The sequence below is a fragment of the Eulemur rufifrons genome, chromosome 2 (genome assembly GCF_041146395.1).
Source record: "Eulemur rufifrons isolate Redbay chromosome 2, OSU_ERuf_1, whole genome shotgun sequence".
Lineage (NCBI taxonomy): Eukaryota > Metazoa > Chordata > Mammalia > Primates > Lemuridae > Eulemur > Eulemur rufifrons.
In genome coordinates, this window is record NC_090984.1 from 126145765 (window position 1) to 126159801 (window position 14037).

General features: G+C 50.9%; 1 gene segment (V, D, J or C); it reads right to left on the reverse strand.

The window, feature by feature from the left end:
* Positions 1 to 14037, reverse strand: part of LOC138397063 (immunoglobulin heavy constant mu-like) — an 87663-nt gene that overhangs the window by 12083 nt on the left and 61543 nt on the right. The window contains 1 exon segment of the C gene segment in view: positions 710 to 761. Within this exon segment, the coding sequence occupies positions 710 to 761 (52 nt within the window).

Consider the following 14037-nt stretch of genomic DNA (forward strand, 5'->3'; position numbering starts at 1 on the left):
GTCTCCTCGGCTGTTGCCCACGTCACTCCCTGCCTGGGCCAGAGGGTCCTGGGACCCCCTCCTGGGCCACCCTCGCAGCCGGGCCCCTGCCGGCCCGGGGAGTCTGACGCTGACACACGGGCCTGAGTGGCCCCGGGAGGCCGGTGCTTCACGGTGGGCAGCAGCCTTGCCGCCCTACCCCCGCAGAGCAGAGAGCGGTCACCCCGGACCACCCAAAGATACCTGGGCCGGACTTGGGGACAGAGAGGTTCCCTCTCCAGCCCCCGTTTGTGGGGGCCCCTGTCCTCAGCCCCCTTTCCCAACCTCCAGAATGCCTTGGTGACTGACCCCACGACCCTGAACCCCGAGTGTCCCGAGGGCTCACCTGACGAGACAGTGACCGGGGTGCCCTGGCCCCAGAAGTCAAGCCAGGAGTCACATTGTGACGATTGTGCCAGGCACTTGGCAAAAACCGGTGCCGGCTGAGTCCTTGGGACCCCTTGGTGGGGCGTGAGGAGGGGCCGCAGAGACCCCTGGCTGCCGAGTCCAGGGGGAGGGTCTGGAGCCTCTGCCCTGTGCCCCGAGAGCCACCGGCCCCTCGGTGGCCCTTCCTGAGCCCCTAGACTGTCCCCAGTCCTTCTTGGCCCGAGACCAAGACACACTTATTTTCCCCCAAAATGCGGCAAAAACCCCTCAGAGTTGAGTGGGAGAGAAGGAAGGGAGGACTCACCTGAGGAGACGGTGACCAGGGTCCCTTTGCCCCAGTACTCAAAGTAGTCACACTGCCAGGGGCCCCGCTAGGGGGTGTACAAAAACCCCACCCTCCTGCCCGCCAGCTGCAGGCCCTGTTCCTGAGGCCCCCGCGTCCCCAGACATGGGCAGGGCTCTGTCCACCCTCACCCTGCCGTGGAGACCCCCCCTGCAGAACACCCCACCCCGAACCCTGGCTCCACAGAACAAGGAACCCGTGGAAAAGCCTTTCCCAGCTCCAGGACAGAGGCGGCGGGAAGAAAGCCATCTCACCTGAGGACACGGTGACCAGGGTTCCTTTGCCCCAGAGATCCAAGGCATCGCACAGGGACCCAGCCCCCGTTCCCGCCCAGACATGAACCTGCACCTGTGTGGGCCGCTGCGCCAGCCGGGCCGAGTCCTGCACCCAGCACGGCCCCAGGGCTGGGGGGGCGGGCAGGTGACGGTGACTGGGGGCCGGGCTCCAGCTCTGCCCACAACTTCTCCTTCCTGCCAGGCCCTGTCCCTGCGGCTTCTCTCCCCGCTAGAGGCTGGGTCACCACTCAGGGCAGGGCCCTGATGGGGCAAACCCAGCCTGACCCCGGGGCTAAGGGCCCCAGGGATGGCGGAGACCCCAGGGGTGGTGGCTGTGGACCCTGGGGACTTGGCCTGCTGCCGGGCGGAGAGGCTGGCAGGGGCCGTAGGGCACTCACCCGAGGGACGGTGACCACGGTGCCCTGGCCCCACTGACCGAAGATCCAGTAGCACAGCCTCTGCCCTCCTGCTTCTTCTGCACAAAAACGCTTCCTCCCCTCCCTCCCTGACCTCCTGTCCCCAGCTGGCCTGGCTCAGCTCACCTGGCTGCCCACTGTGCGCTGAAGACCGGGTGCCCTGGTGCCAGCCCTCCAGGTGAGCGTAGGTGCAGCCAGCCCTGAGCTGGGGCGCAGAAACCTGCGCAGGGAGCCCAGGCCAAGCAGGGGTGGGTGAGGTGCTTTGTACACTTGTCAATCACCGTGGCCAAAACCCCAGCACAAAGGGAGCCTGTGGGCGGGGTTGAGCGCACAGCCAGGGCCCCAGGGTGGTGGGTGCGGGCCACCCTCGAGGGGCCGCCCCCTAAGGCAGGTGATTCCCCATGGTGCCCCTCCGGCCGAGTCTCTCTCTCTGCTCCTGTCTGCGGAGCCGGGCAGGCCTGATTGGATCCCACCTGTTCACTGTCCGACCCACAGGGTGGTCCTGGCGAGCAGGGGTCTCGCCCAGCACAGCAGCCCGGCCTGGCTCTCCACGCGCCCAGGAGCGCTGGGCCGCCTCCCGGGCCCTCAGAGCTTCTAGTCCTGGCCGGGGGTCTCAGCTGTGCCCTTGATGGGTGCAGGGGGAGGGGCAGGGTGGCCCCGAAACAGCCTCTCACACAAATCAGTAACGGTGCGCAGGGCGAGAGCTGTGGCACAGGCCTGGCTCGAAGTGACGGTGACACTTAGCCACGGTTTGCTTGTCTGTGACTGCCACTCTGTAGCCACACGGCTGGTGCCATGAAGCGTCTCACCTTTTGGAAACCCAGGGGTAGTTTCTGAGATTTCTTCCAGGCCCCGCCTGGGCCAGCGGCCCGCACCGAGGAACCCACTCAGCTGGAACTGCCACCCAGGGACCGAACAACGCAAGAAGGCTTCTACACCCCGAAAATTTTGCCCCAGTTAATGAACCTCATTGCCTAATCCCTCTCCTACCAAACTATCCCTAAAAAGCCCGTGTGCAGAACCTCAGGGAGGCCGAGCTGAGAGTCTCTCCCGTCTCCCCGTCTCCCCGCGCTGTGCAGAGAAGAGGCCTTTCTCCACGGCACCCAGCTGGCTCTGCACCGCGGCAGATGGTCCTGGCGGGGCAGCAGCAGTGGAAGGGGGAGGACCCCCACCTGCAGGCCGCCCTCCGCCCCAGCCGGCTCCCCTGTGGGGTGTCTGCACTCACCCCTCTGGGAATCCCCGGGCCTGGGCCTCCCCAGGAGGCTGGGGGCCTGGAGTCCTGCTGGGGGAGGGGCGCAAGACCTGTGGGGGGGGAGGTGCAGCTGCAGGCAGGGGAACAGCCCCAGGGGCTCCCGAGGGAGAACAGCAGGCAGGTCCATGTGGCTGCAGCCACATGTGGCCAAGTGCCCTCGGAGGCGCTGGAGGATGTGGGGGGCTTGTTTAGAGTTTCACTCTAGAAGGTTCCCTCTGGCACAACGTGAGCTGGGGCCGGGGAGTCTGGGGGAAGCCTGGCTGTGGAGAGAGGGTTAGGGACTCCCGAGGGGTGTGGCAAGACAGGGACACCCAAAGTGACAGGTGGGTGGGGGCAGGGAGGCTCTGCAGGCTTGGCCAGTCACCTGCAGGCGGGCGGTACCTGCCCCAGGTGAGAGGAGGTGGTGGGCGGGGCTGAGGACCCTGTGGCTGAGGCTCCCTGGGGAGGGGCTGAGAGAGGAGGGTGGTCTGGGTCTGACCTGTGTGGAGTGGGCGGGGGAGGCGGCTGGGCTTGGGGCCCTGGGGTGGGGAGGGGTCCACCACCCCCTCCTCCTGGGCTGGGGTCCTGCTGTCTGGGGGAGCACTGCTGTCCGCCGGCCCTCAGACTCGCCGGGGTGCACAGCTCAGGGGGCTCCTCGAGTCCAGCCCCTTTCCAAGGCTTTTCTTCCTACGGTCTCAGCCCTGGGGCCTCCCCTGTCCTTGCTCGGGGAAGGAGGTGGGGGACGCACAGACCCCAGGAAGCACCTGCTCCTGCCCCTGGTCCCCGACTGTGGGGGGCGGGCACCCGCCCTGCCTGCCTGGCCCCAGCCTCAGCCCGGCCTCTCCTCCCACTTCCGAGGACCAGCCGGGCTGCAGAGGGTCCTGCTCGGCTCTCGCCGGCCAGCGCGTCCTACCAGGCCCGCCTGGGACTGGACCTGGCCTTCGCAGAGCTGTCCCCGCCTTTCAGGGACAGCTGGCCTCTCAGTGTCGTCCTGCACCGCTGTGTGGGTGGCACGGACCAGGGTCCCCCATGTGTGGCCGGCTCTGCTGTGCCCCTGCTGGGCTCCCTCCGCGGCAGCCCCCGCCCACCCCAGGAGCAGACACCGGGAGCGCACACGGGTGTCACGGGCCCGCGGCTAGATGGGGGCCGCGGGGAGTCGGGGTTCGCTGGCACAGAAGGGCCTGTGCATGCCGTTTGCGTCTGTCGGTCTGCGTCGCCTTGCGCATTTGTGCCAGGGCTTTCCCGTTTCTGCCCTGAGGCTGCCCGCACCTGGCCGCTGAGCTTCTGCCCCCTCTGACTCCGCCCGCTGCTCCCATGGCTCCTTGGCCACAACTTTCCAGCGGATGGAGACGGGCAGGGAGCAGCGCAGACGGCCCGGGCCCCTGGCAGGCCCCTGAGGACCTTGAGCCCCAGAGGGCGCGTTCTCGGGGCGCAGCCTCAGGACGGGCCAGAACTGGGCGCACGGCTCCCTCAGGTCCCAGAGCAGGAAGAATCCCGCTGCAGAGACATGCGGGGTGCCGGCCCCCACGGGACACGCGCTGCCCACGAGGGCAGCGGCTTTGCCGTGGGCAGCGCTGAGCCCGCTCTGCCGCGCCAGCTCCCTGGGGCACCCGCAGCAGGCGGGCCTGGTCTGCTCCCCTTGGAGTCGCGGGAAGGCCGGGGCTCTGGGGTCTGCAGAACCGCGGCCAAGCCCAGCTCCCCTTCTACTGCAGTGACCTCGGAAAGGGTACTCACGTGCTCTGAGCCTCCAGTCCCCGCGACTGCAAATGACAGACAACAGCACCTTCCCTCAGAGAGTCTCCTAGAATCCAGAGAGACAGCGGACAAGGGGCGACCCCGAAACGCTCCTGGGGAACGCTGACAGCCTTCCCTCCCCCCCTCGGCCCCTCCTAAGAGGACTGGGACAGTGGGGAGGGGATCCCGGAGAACCGTCTGTCCCCGGCCCGGAGCCTGAATGTCATCACAGAGGGAGAGTTGAGCTTGCCTGCCCCAGATTTTGCTCAAGCTTTTTTGCCTTTTCTCATTTTACGTGCAATACTCAGGAGCTACGTAGAATCGGTTTTGTTTTGTGATCCAGTCTGAAAGTCTCTTCCTTTTAACAGGCAAGTCAGGACCACTCACGTTTATTGTTACGATAGATCCGTTTGGTCTACCAATTTTTATGTTAGTACTTCCAAGAAAGTTCCCGTCTTGTTGTTGTCGTTGCCATGTTCTGTGTGTAGTGGGTCCCCTTATGCTTACAACTTTCCACAGCATCTCTGTGCTGCTTCAGACGACATGCTTCACCCTTACCTTGTACGAGCATGAAATCCGCAGGCTCCCTGCCCTTCCCGGGCCCCGTGTCTCCGCCGCCCTGCGGTGTGGTCAGCAACGCCATTTCCCGGGATTTGTCTGGACCGTCCACCGCGCTTGGTCTGGCTCCGGGAGGTCCCCTGCGGCCAGCTGCGAGGACTGAGGCAGAATTCAGACGCGCTCGGACCCAGGTCCGCCTCCCGCTCTGCTTCTTGCTGCTTGTAAAATGTCCACGTAGGTAAGCTGAGGGTTCCTAACGCACACTTTCTATGTTGGCCCTGGCTTAAGGGACACCTAATACACCTTGCTGGTGGCCGAGGCTTCGCTGTGGCAGTTTCACCACGAGGTGTGGACGTTCGAGCGTCTGGAGCCGTTTCTCAGCCGCCTTCGTCACGGAAGCGCAGGTCGGCTGCGGGGAGACGCTGGGTCACCTGCCGCTGGGTCACCTGCCGCTCCTCCCTCCCGGGGGTCCCGTGGTGGTGGCTTTCCCGCTAGCGGTAAGACACGGAGACCAGTCTGTCTGCCCCCAGACGACTGGCTAGTTTTGAATGCTGCCCAAATCAATCCGCTCCAAAAGTAATTGCCAAAGTACTAGGCTAGGAAGAGCGTTTTAAAATACAATTCAAAAACCCCATCCCAAAATAACTGGAGACTGTCTACGTGTCAGTCGGCACCGAGAGCCAGAGACGTTGGCCCTGCGGGGCGGCTCCGGGACGAGTGCTGGGGGTGCACCGGGCTCCGTCTGCCGGGGACCCTGGGGACAAGATGCTGTCCCTTCCCGGCCCTCCTGCTCCGCCCGTCCCTGCGGCTCTGAGAGTCCCCCCTGCTCTGGGGTGCCTCTCGGCTCTCCCCAGCTCCCGCCCTGCCTTCCCCGGTGTCCGGCTTTCCTCCTGCTCTTTCCACTCGTCACCAGACAGGGTCTTATTTCCAATGTCCTTTGTCACTGGCCAGACCGGTCCACCTCCTTCGCCTTGTCCTGCTCACTTGCTGTCTTCCCTCAGCACTGGCACCTGAGCCTCCAGTTTGCGTAAATCCCATTGCTGCTTTTTGCATTCGCCAAGACGGGGACGGGCTTGGCTGAAGTCTCCGTCCTCTCCTTCGCCGCGTTGTCCTGCCCAGCGAATACATTCTGCTGCTGTCCGTCCCACAGCATCCGTGGTCCCAGCGCGTCCCCCTGGCTGACGGCGGGAGTCAGACCCCCTGGGCTGCGTTTGCAGGGGTCTCGTGGGCGGGAGAAGCGCAGCCCTGGGAGCCCCGCGCCCGAGGCTTCCGCACTCTCTGCCGCAGAGACAAGCGTCCAGCCAAGGCGACTGTTGGTGCAGCGGTGCCTTCCGCGTCTCCGAGCTGAGCCAGACCCGGGGCTCCCGCGAGGCTGTCCTCCCTCGCGCCCCTGTCCTGTCGTTGCACGTGCGGGATGAAGCTCTGAACTGAGACCAGGTTCTGGTTTTCAGAGAGCGTGTGCGCCCCCGCGGAGTCGCCGCCCAGGGTCTGCTCCTCGGGCCCACCTCCTCCCGCCTCACCTCCTCCCGTGTCACCCCCTCCCGCGTCACCTCCGGCCCTCCTCAGCATGTCTGTGTTTTGGATTCCGTGGGTTACATGTGTTTGCCTAGTTTCACTAACAAAAATGCAAGTTACCAAGTTACCATTGTCAACAGAAAAAAAGCCAAACTCGGTAAAATAATTTTAAAGAGATTTATTCTGAGCCAAATTTGAGGACTGTGACCCCGAGCCACGCCCAGGAGGCGTTGAGCAAGTGGACTCCCTGTGGCTGGGTCACAGTTTGGTTTCATACATTTCAGGGAGACAGGGGTGACAGGTAAAGTCCTAAATCAATACGTGGGACTCATACATTGGTTTGGCCTGAAAAGGTGGGCCATCTTGAAGTGGAGGCTTGTAGGTTATAGGTGGGTTTAAAGATTCTCTGGCTTGTAATTGGTTAAAGACATGAAGCTTTGTCTAAAGGCTTGGAATGTTTTAACATAAGGAGGTGTTTCTCAGAGATGAGCCACTGGACATAGATTTGTTGTGTAAATTGAGGGCCTGTGGGTTTGTCTTGCAAACCTTAGGCCTGTTAATGGGTTATAAAGGATGTCCCCAAGAAGGGAGTGGGGCATGGTGAGGCAGGTCTCACCTCCCTCCTCCTGGCAGGCAATTTAGTTCTAGGATGTTTCTTTGGCCACGACAGGGTCCATTCAGTCAGCCAGTGAAGGGTGAGCCTTAAAATCTTATTTTAGTTCACAATTGCACCCTTTTGGCCAAGATATGTCAGAGACAGCATCTATGGCCAAACTCTTATTTTGTCCCATCCGTTGCCAGGGTGGTGTGGGTACCTGCCCTGGGTCCATCCAGTCCCTCGGTGGGACCCTTGTGGCGGAGAGGACTGAAGAGCCAAAAGGCGGCTTACAGCCAGTTAAATATTTTAGGCCAAACAGGGCTGGAGGGGGACAGGCGCTCGTCAACATTTTAAAACCCTCTAGGTGACATAAGAGTAAAATCCAAAATGTCAAAGGCAAGGCTACAAAAGTAATTTATCTATAAGCGTTGAACTACTGTATTTTTGGGCTTAGTGGTAGACTTCTAGCAAATGTAAGTAGTATTAACATTTAAGGTGAGGGAATTTAGGACTTATTGTGTCACAATATTTTAGTCTCTTTAGTAATTTATATTAAGGTGGCTGATAAATTACTCATTATATTTCCTTTTGTGTAAAGCTATAACTGAGAGAAATTATACTCAGGAAGTTCTAAGTCTATGACTTTAGGCTTCTGTGTGCCCCTCCTTGATCTGGAGGGTCTAAGCTAATTCTATCCCTCAGAATCGGCCCTTACAATCTCACACGCCCCCCCCCCCTTCCCTAATAGTCCCTGGGCCTAGAGGGAGGATATTTGAACAGGACTTTGGCAGATTCCATGGTTTTAAGGTCCCAGAGATTAGGGAAACTTGTTATTTACTTAAAATTTGTCAGGACTCTGGAAAATAAAAGAATTAGTAATATTTAAATAAAGAGTCTCTTTGTGAAAATTAGTTCGGTCTCATAAGTTTGAGTTAGCTATACTCGTGGTCATATCAGTTTTTTAACTAAAATTAAAGTCCTAGAAGTTTGTTTTGTTTTAGTCCAATGGCGTATAATCTCCTAAATTATCAGAAACCAGTACTCAAGTGGATCTATCAGTCCTTTCCATGATTTTACTGGAAGAAGCCACCTTTGGACTTGGCCAGAAAGAACCACTTTTTGAGATGAATTAAAGTAAAATACCGATTTTCTAATGATAGAACTTGGACTAGCCATGGTTAGCGACAATTGATAAGCCAAATTGGTTATTTTTGTGGCATATAGCAACTTACATAATAATCATAGTTATTACCAATACACACACCAAGGCACGTCAATATTTTACTATACTGGAATATAGATTGATAACACAGCCCAAAGAAAGTTAAACGCCATTTCATGTTTGACAATGTTTCCTGTATGGTTTTGACATACTAAATAAATCTAATCTGTCTTAGACTTTTAGTGGCCCTAATATATAAAAAGCTAGTTTAAGCTCAAAAGGCTGGATTTAGAATTTCAGTTTTGGAAAGGTTGTCAAATATCAAAGATTTCAAACATTTGTTCATATATAATCACAAACCACCATAAAATAAGGGTCATTTATTTAACCAAGAGATAGTCATCAAAAGATTTTAAAGGTGATAAAGTTATATGGGTGTAAATCTTAACCCTTTTAAAGTTTAGTTTTTCAAACTAGAGAGAGCATAGGAATTGTCTGACAAAGCATAAAATCTTTGTTCCTTTAAGGTTAATTACCAAAATTAAAGAAAAACCTTTTGTAGCGTGTTATTTTTTAAAATTAAAAGGGAAACATGTTATAGAATCAAAATGAGTACATCATGTCATTTCATTAAGAGCAAATTATTAACAGAAATCTTTGTTTTCGTCAAAATTTTTTAATAAGTTTTATTCCAATCTGTACGTACCATACACTTATCTACAAAATATGTCCAAAAACTTTCTATTTTGTTCTAACATTCCCTTTTTCTAAATAGCTATTTTAGGACAAAAAAAAAAAAAATTCCATGTAAGATCCTTTCTTTACATTATTTTTTCTGTTTAATCTGTCTTATCAAAAAAATATATTTCTATGTTCATTGTCTTTTTACATCTTTTTCTTACTTACAAGCAGAATTGTTTTTATTTTTTTTCTAAATTTATTTTGATTTAACCTTTAAATAACCTCTGAATTAGACAAAGTTATACATATTTTAATAGGAATACATTCTGTTTTTTAAATAATTTTTCTTATTAAAGATGTTTGGTTTACCTTATATATATAATTACATGCATTGAGTAGAATTCTTATTTTTAGTAACTTTAAATTTTAGTGAAAGCTAAAAAGCAGGAAGTCATGAATTGTACATCATAAGGCACTTGCCGTCATGAAGTAAGATTGTAGGTTACTATAAAATTATAGCCAAACTGATAAGTAAAATTTTTTTTTTTTGAGACAGAGTCTTGCTCCGTCGCCTGGGCTAGAGTGCCGTGGCGTCTGTCTAGCTCACAGCAACCTCGAACCCCTGGGCTCAAGCGATCCTCCTGCCTCAGCCTCCCGAGTAGCTGGGACTACAGGCATGCGCCACCATGCCCGGCTAATTTTTTTCTATATATATTTTTAGTTGGCCAGATAATTTCTTTCTATTTTTAGTAGAGACGGGGTCTCGCTCTTGCTCAGGCTGATCTCGAACTCCTGACCTCGAGTGATCCACCCACCTCGGCCTCCCAGAGTGCTAGGATTACAGGCGTGAGCCACCTCGCCCGGCCAAATATATATATATATTTTTTTAAATGCAAAAATCCTATTCTTTGAGAGAGAGGAAACTCAGTTTCTCAAATAAGTATAAGACCCAATAGACAGACTGAAGGACAAGTTGATAAAGAGGCTGAATCTGTGTCTTTCTTTTCTTCCCTTTCTTTTTGTAGTTTATTAAAAGATGAAAAATCTTGTTATTATTTTTATTAATGTCATATGAAAATCTAGTTTAAAAGAGAAAACCAAATTTCATTATATTAGTGTAATGATAACATTAATTTTAATAAAATCTTATAAACAAATCCATCTAATTTTAACCAACTTGACTGTAAGTTAAGACTTTTATAAACCTTTTATAACCTTTAACTTTTATATCCATTTAATTTTTAATGACCATTTACATATTGAATTTTAAAGTAGTTTCAAAAATCAATAAATTAGACAAAATTATCTTTTGACAAAATACTTATAATATTTTTATTAAAAATTTTTGTATAGAATTATTTTCCTTTCATCTAGAAGTTTTAATTACATATATGGATGATAATATCAACTCTTAGAAAAACCTAGGAAGTTAAAGTAACTTTGAATTGTTAGTCAATTTTAGTAGCATTCCTGAATAGAAAGATAACAAGGTATAAGCTTAAACTTATGTTTAAGAACTAATGTAGGCCAGTGTGGTGGCTCACGCCTGTAATCCCAGCACTCTGGGAGGCCGAGGCGGGTGGATCGCTCGAGGTCAGGAGTTCGAGACCAGCCTGAGCAAGAGCAAGACCCCGTCTCTACTAAAAATAGAAAGAAATGATCTGGCCAACTAAAAATATATATAGAAAAAATTAGCCGGGCATGGTGGCACATGCCTGTAGTCCCAGCTACTCGGGAGGCTGAGGCAGGAGGATCGCTTGAGCTCAGGAGTTTGAGGTTGCTGTGAGCTAGGCTGACGCCATGGCACTCACTCTAGCCCGGGCAACAGAGCAAGACTCTGTCTCAAAAAAAAAAAAAAAAAAAAAGAACTAATGTTGTAGTATTTTATCTTATGAATGATCTAAATATTTTGTGATTATCCTTTTTAACCTAACATAATGACTTTAAGATTTTAAATTATATGAAAATTTCATTTTATTTTCATTTATATTTACTTACTTTATCTTATTTATTCATTTATCTTAGCAGTTTACTTAGATTCCAGCTGTTAGTTTAAGTTACTTTTCTGTTTGCCATTTTAATACCCTATAAATTAGATATGTAACACAGAACAGGGATTAAAATATAGTTTAAGTTATTGGTTTTTTAATCTTAAACTCATAAATCTTATCGAGAAAAGTATTTTCATAAGACTTATTAAACAAATAACATCACTTTAAAATTTTATAAACATAGTAGACAGTTTAGAATATCCCATTTAAAGGTATTAGTTAATTAGATCCTTCCAAAACATCACATCCCAAAGCAAAATCTATTGACATCGTAGGGATCAAAGTGTCCCTGGCCCCCCAAAGTTTGGGAGTAAAAGCCACTGTTTCCATAAAGACCTGATGAAAATTTACTGACATGAAGATTAATAGGAGAAAGAATTAAAACTTACATATGGACACCTTCAGAATGAACACTCAAAGGTGCAGGTGAAATTGTCCATTTATTTATGTTTAAAGTATGGACAGTCCAGTAGAAATATGATTGGACAGAAAGGGTGTGAGCTAATTCTCACAGGCTGAGTGGCAGAGCCAGCAAGGCTTTTACATTTAGATTCTGCTTGGCCTCTCTCTTGCCTTCCTCCCTTCTGGGTGCAAGGCCCTTTCTGGTAAGGGTTTTACAGTAAAACAAAGCGAAACCAAAATAGGTCAGATAATTACTGCATGGCCATTTTGCATAGAATTTTAGGTTTTATGGCTAGCTTTCAGAAAAAAGGGGTTCTGGGCTGTACGACCTGCCTTGGGTACAGGGATTCTGGTTTTCATGGCTGGCTTCAGGGAAGGATTGGTACAAGACGCAGGCAGACAAGGCAAGGTCAGAACATTTTTTGTTTCTGAAGCCTTTAAGTTAGTTTTCTGAACCCCATCAACATAAGATCACCTGACTGTAGACTGAGAGAAAAAACCTTCAGCTGCAGATCCTCAGCACCTCAAACAATGATACAAAGTAGTAACATGTTTTTTTCCTGAGGATCAAGATTAAGCTGTTTTGAAAATAATCTAAATAGCCTCAATACAACTTTTTTGGTGGGGGGGGGCGGGGGGTGTAAACTTGAGTACATGTAATATTTATAAAGAGTAGGACTGTTTTGAGATTCTCTGGATTGTAACCATCATTCACTTTTTATCTTAAAATAAATTACTACACAAAAATTAATAATTTAGAAACTTTTTCCCTAGGCACAAACTTTGTTACAGCAACATAATGTACACGTGACCAGCTGGCTTGTAAAGAGTAGGACAAAAATGGACAAGACCAAGGGGAAAACTGAAGCTTCTAATTTAAGCTCTTTTAACTACAACTTCTAGGACAACATTGAGTCCCTAACAGTACTGCTAATATTAGATGACAGTGAGTTAGAAACACCTTCTGGGTACCTCTCTACAGACAGTGAATCAGTGGAAGTAAACTATATCTGCAGCTAGGGTTAAAAGACCAAAACAACAATATTTTCATACACTTTTGACCATAAGTTTTTTTTTTTTTTTTTGCTCTATTTCCTGTTTATTCTAATTTGCTGACACTTAGGCACATTTGCATTTTTACCTTAAAGTTAAACACATAGGTATTTTTGTTGGTAACTCAGATTTAGTGACTATCATTAGGCCAAATATTAAATTTGCTTTACTTATCAAAAATCACACATTATTTTGTCTTTGGCTGAGTTTATATTTTTATAACCTTTATGTCAAATCTTGACACCTCAAGAACATAACAATGTCCAGTAAAACCCAGGCAAAATCAAATGTATGTTGACAATTTGAAAGTATTTTTACTATTACTTTACTAATAACACCTTTTTTTTTTTTAATAATAACCCGGCTTATTTACCAAAGATTACTAAATTTACAGGAACTATTTGGGTTTAATTTATGAGTGCTCCCTTGTATTTGAGCCAGTCCGGAACCATGTAAGCACAAACATGTAACATATGGACAGACACAAAACATACGTAAACATTTACACTCTCACACACGCATGCACGCACACAAAGTTCTAACAGATTTTAGCCTAGAACTCTACCCATGAGACGGTAACACAAACGCACCAGTCAGTAAAAGACAGCTGGGTCCAAACTTCCTCTGACGAAACTGGAACTTGCTCACGTGGCAAACTGTGGCTGCCCTGACAGGTGACCTAATTAGGCCTGGGGAGCAAAGTTCTGGGTAGAGCAGTTTCCATGGCAGTTTGATTTTTAAAAAACGTTTACCCTTTTTTCCCCCCTTCAGTTCAAAATGAGTTTTTAATGTTTGTATTTTAGCTAGAACTGGCTGCAGGGGGGGGGCCATTTAGTCAGCTGGTGGGGGGGTGAGCCTTAAAATTTTATTTTAGTTCACACCATTAAAAGAACAAAATGAAACTCTCCATTTTGATCCCGCCATCCCAGGCTGGGCCTCGTCCAGAGGACGTGAAGTCGGCCGTGGAGGGGACCCTGCCTGTGTGTGCCCTGCAGCCTCTTCACGGGGCCTGGCCGTGGGGTGGGCCCGGGGGGGGGGGTGGCAAGGGCGGAGAGCGGGAAGGAAACCAGTGCCGTGCTCAGGGGTGGCCATGGGCCCAGAGCAGAGGGAGGTGCTGTCACCTGGGACAACGAGGATGTGCCTGGGGGCAGGAGGACAGACGCCACGTGTTCTCACGCACCGTGGCAGCGGAGGGTGGACGGTGGATGCCAGGGGCTGGGGGCGCCCACGTCTGTCCAGGGGAGCGGAACCTCAGTGGACGGGAGGGCCGAGTTCAGGAGCCACTGTGCTTTTGGGGACTGCTGGGAGGTGGCTGCATGTTCTCACCACAAACATGACGCCACGTGAGGCCGTGTGTGGGTCAGTGAGCTCAATTTAGCCATTGCACAATGCATATGTATTTTATTTTTTTTAATTTATTTTTATTTTTTTATTTCATCTTATTATTATGGGGGATACAGAATTTCAGGTTACATATGTTGCCCATGTACTGCCTGTCCCCCCAAGTCAGAGCTCCAGGCGTGTCTGTTACCCAGATAGTGCGCGTTGCACCCATCATGTAGGTATATATCCCTCCCTTCCCCACCCCCCCTTCCCGAGTCAGCACCTTCCAG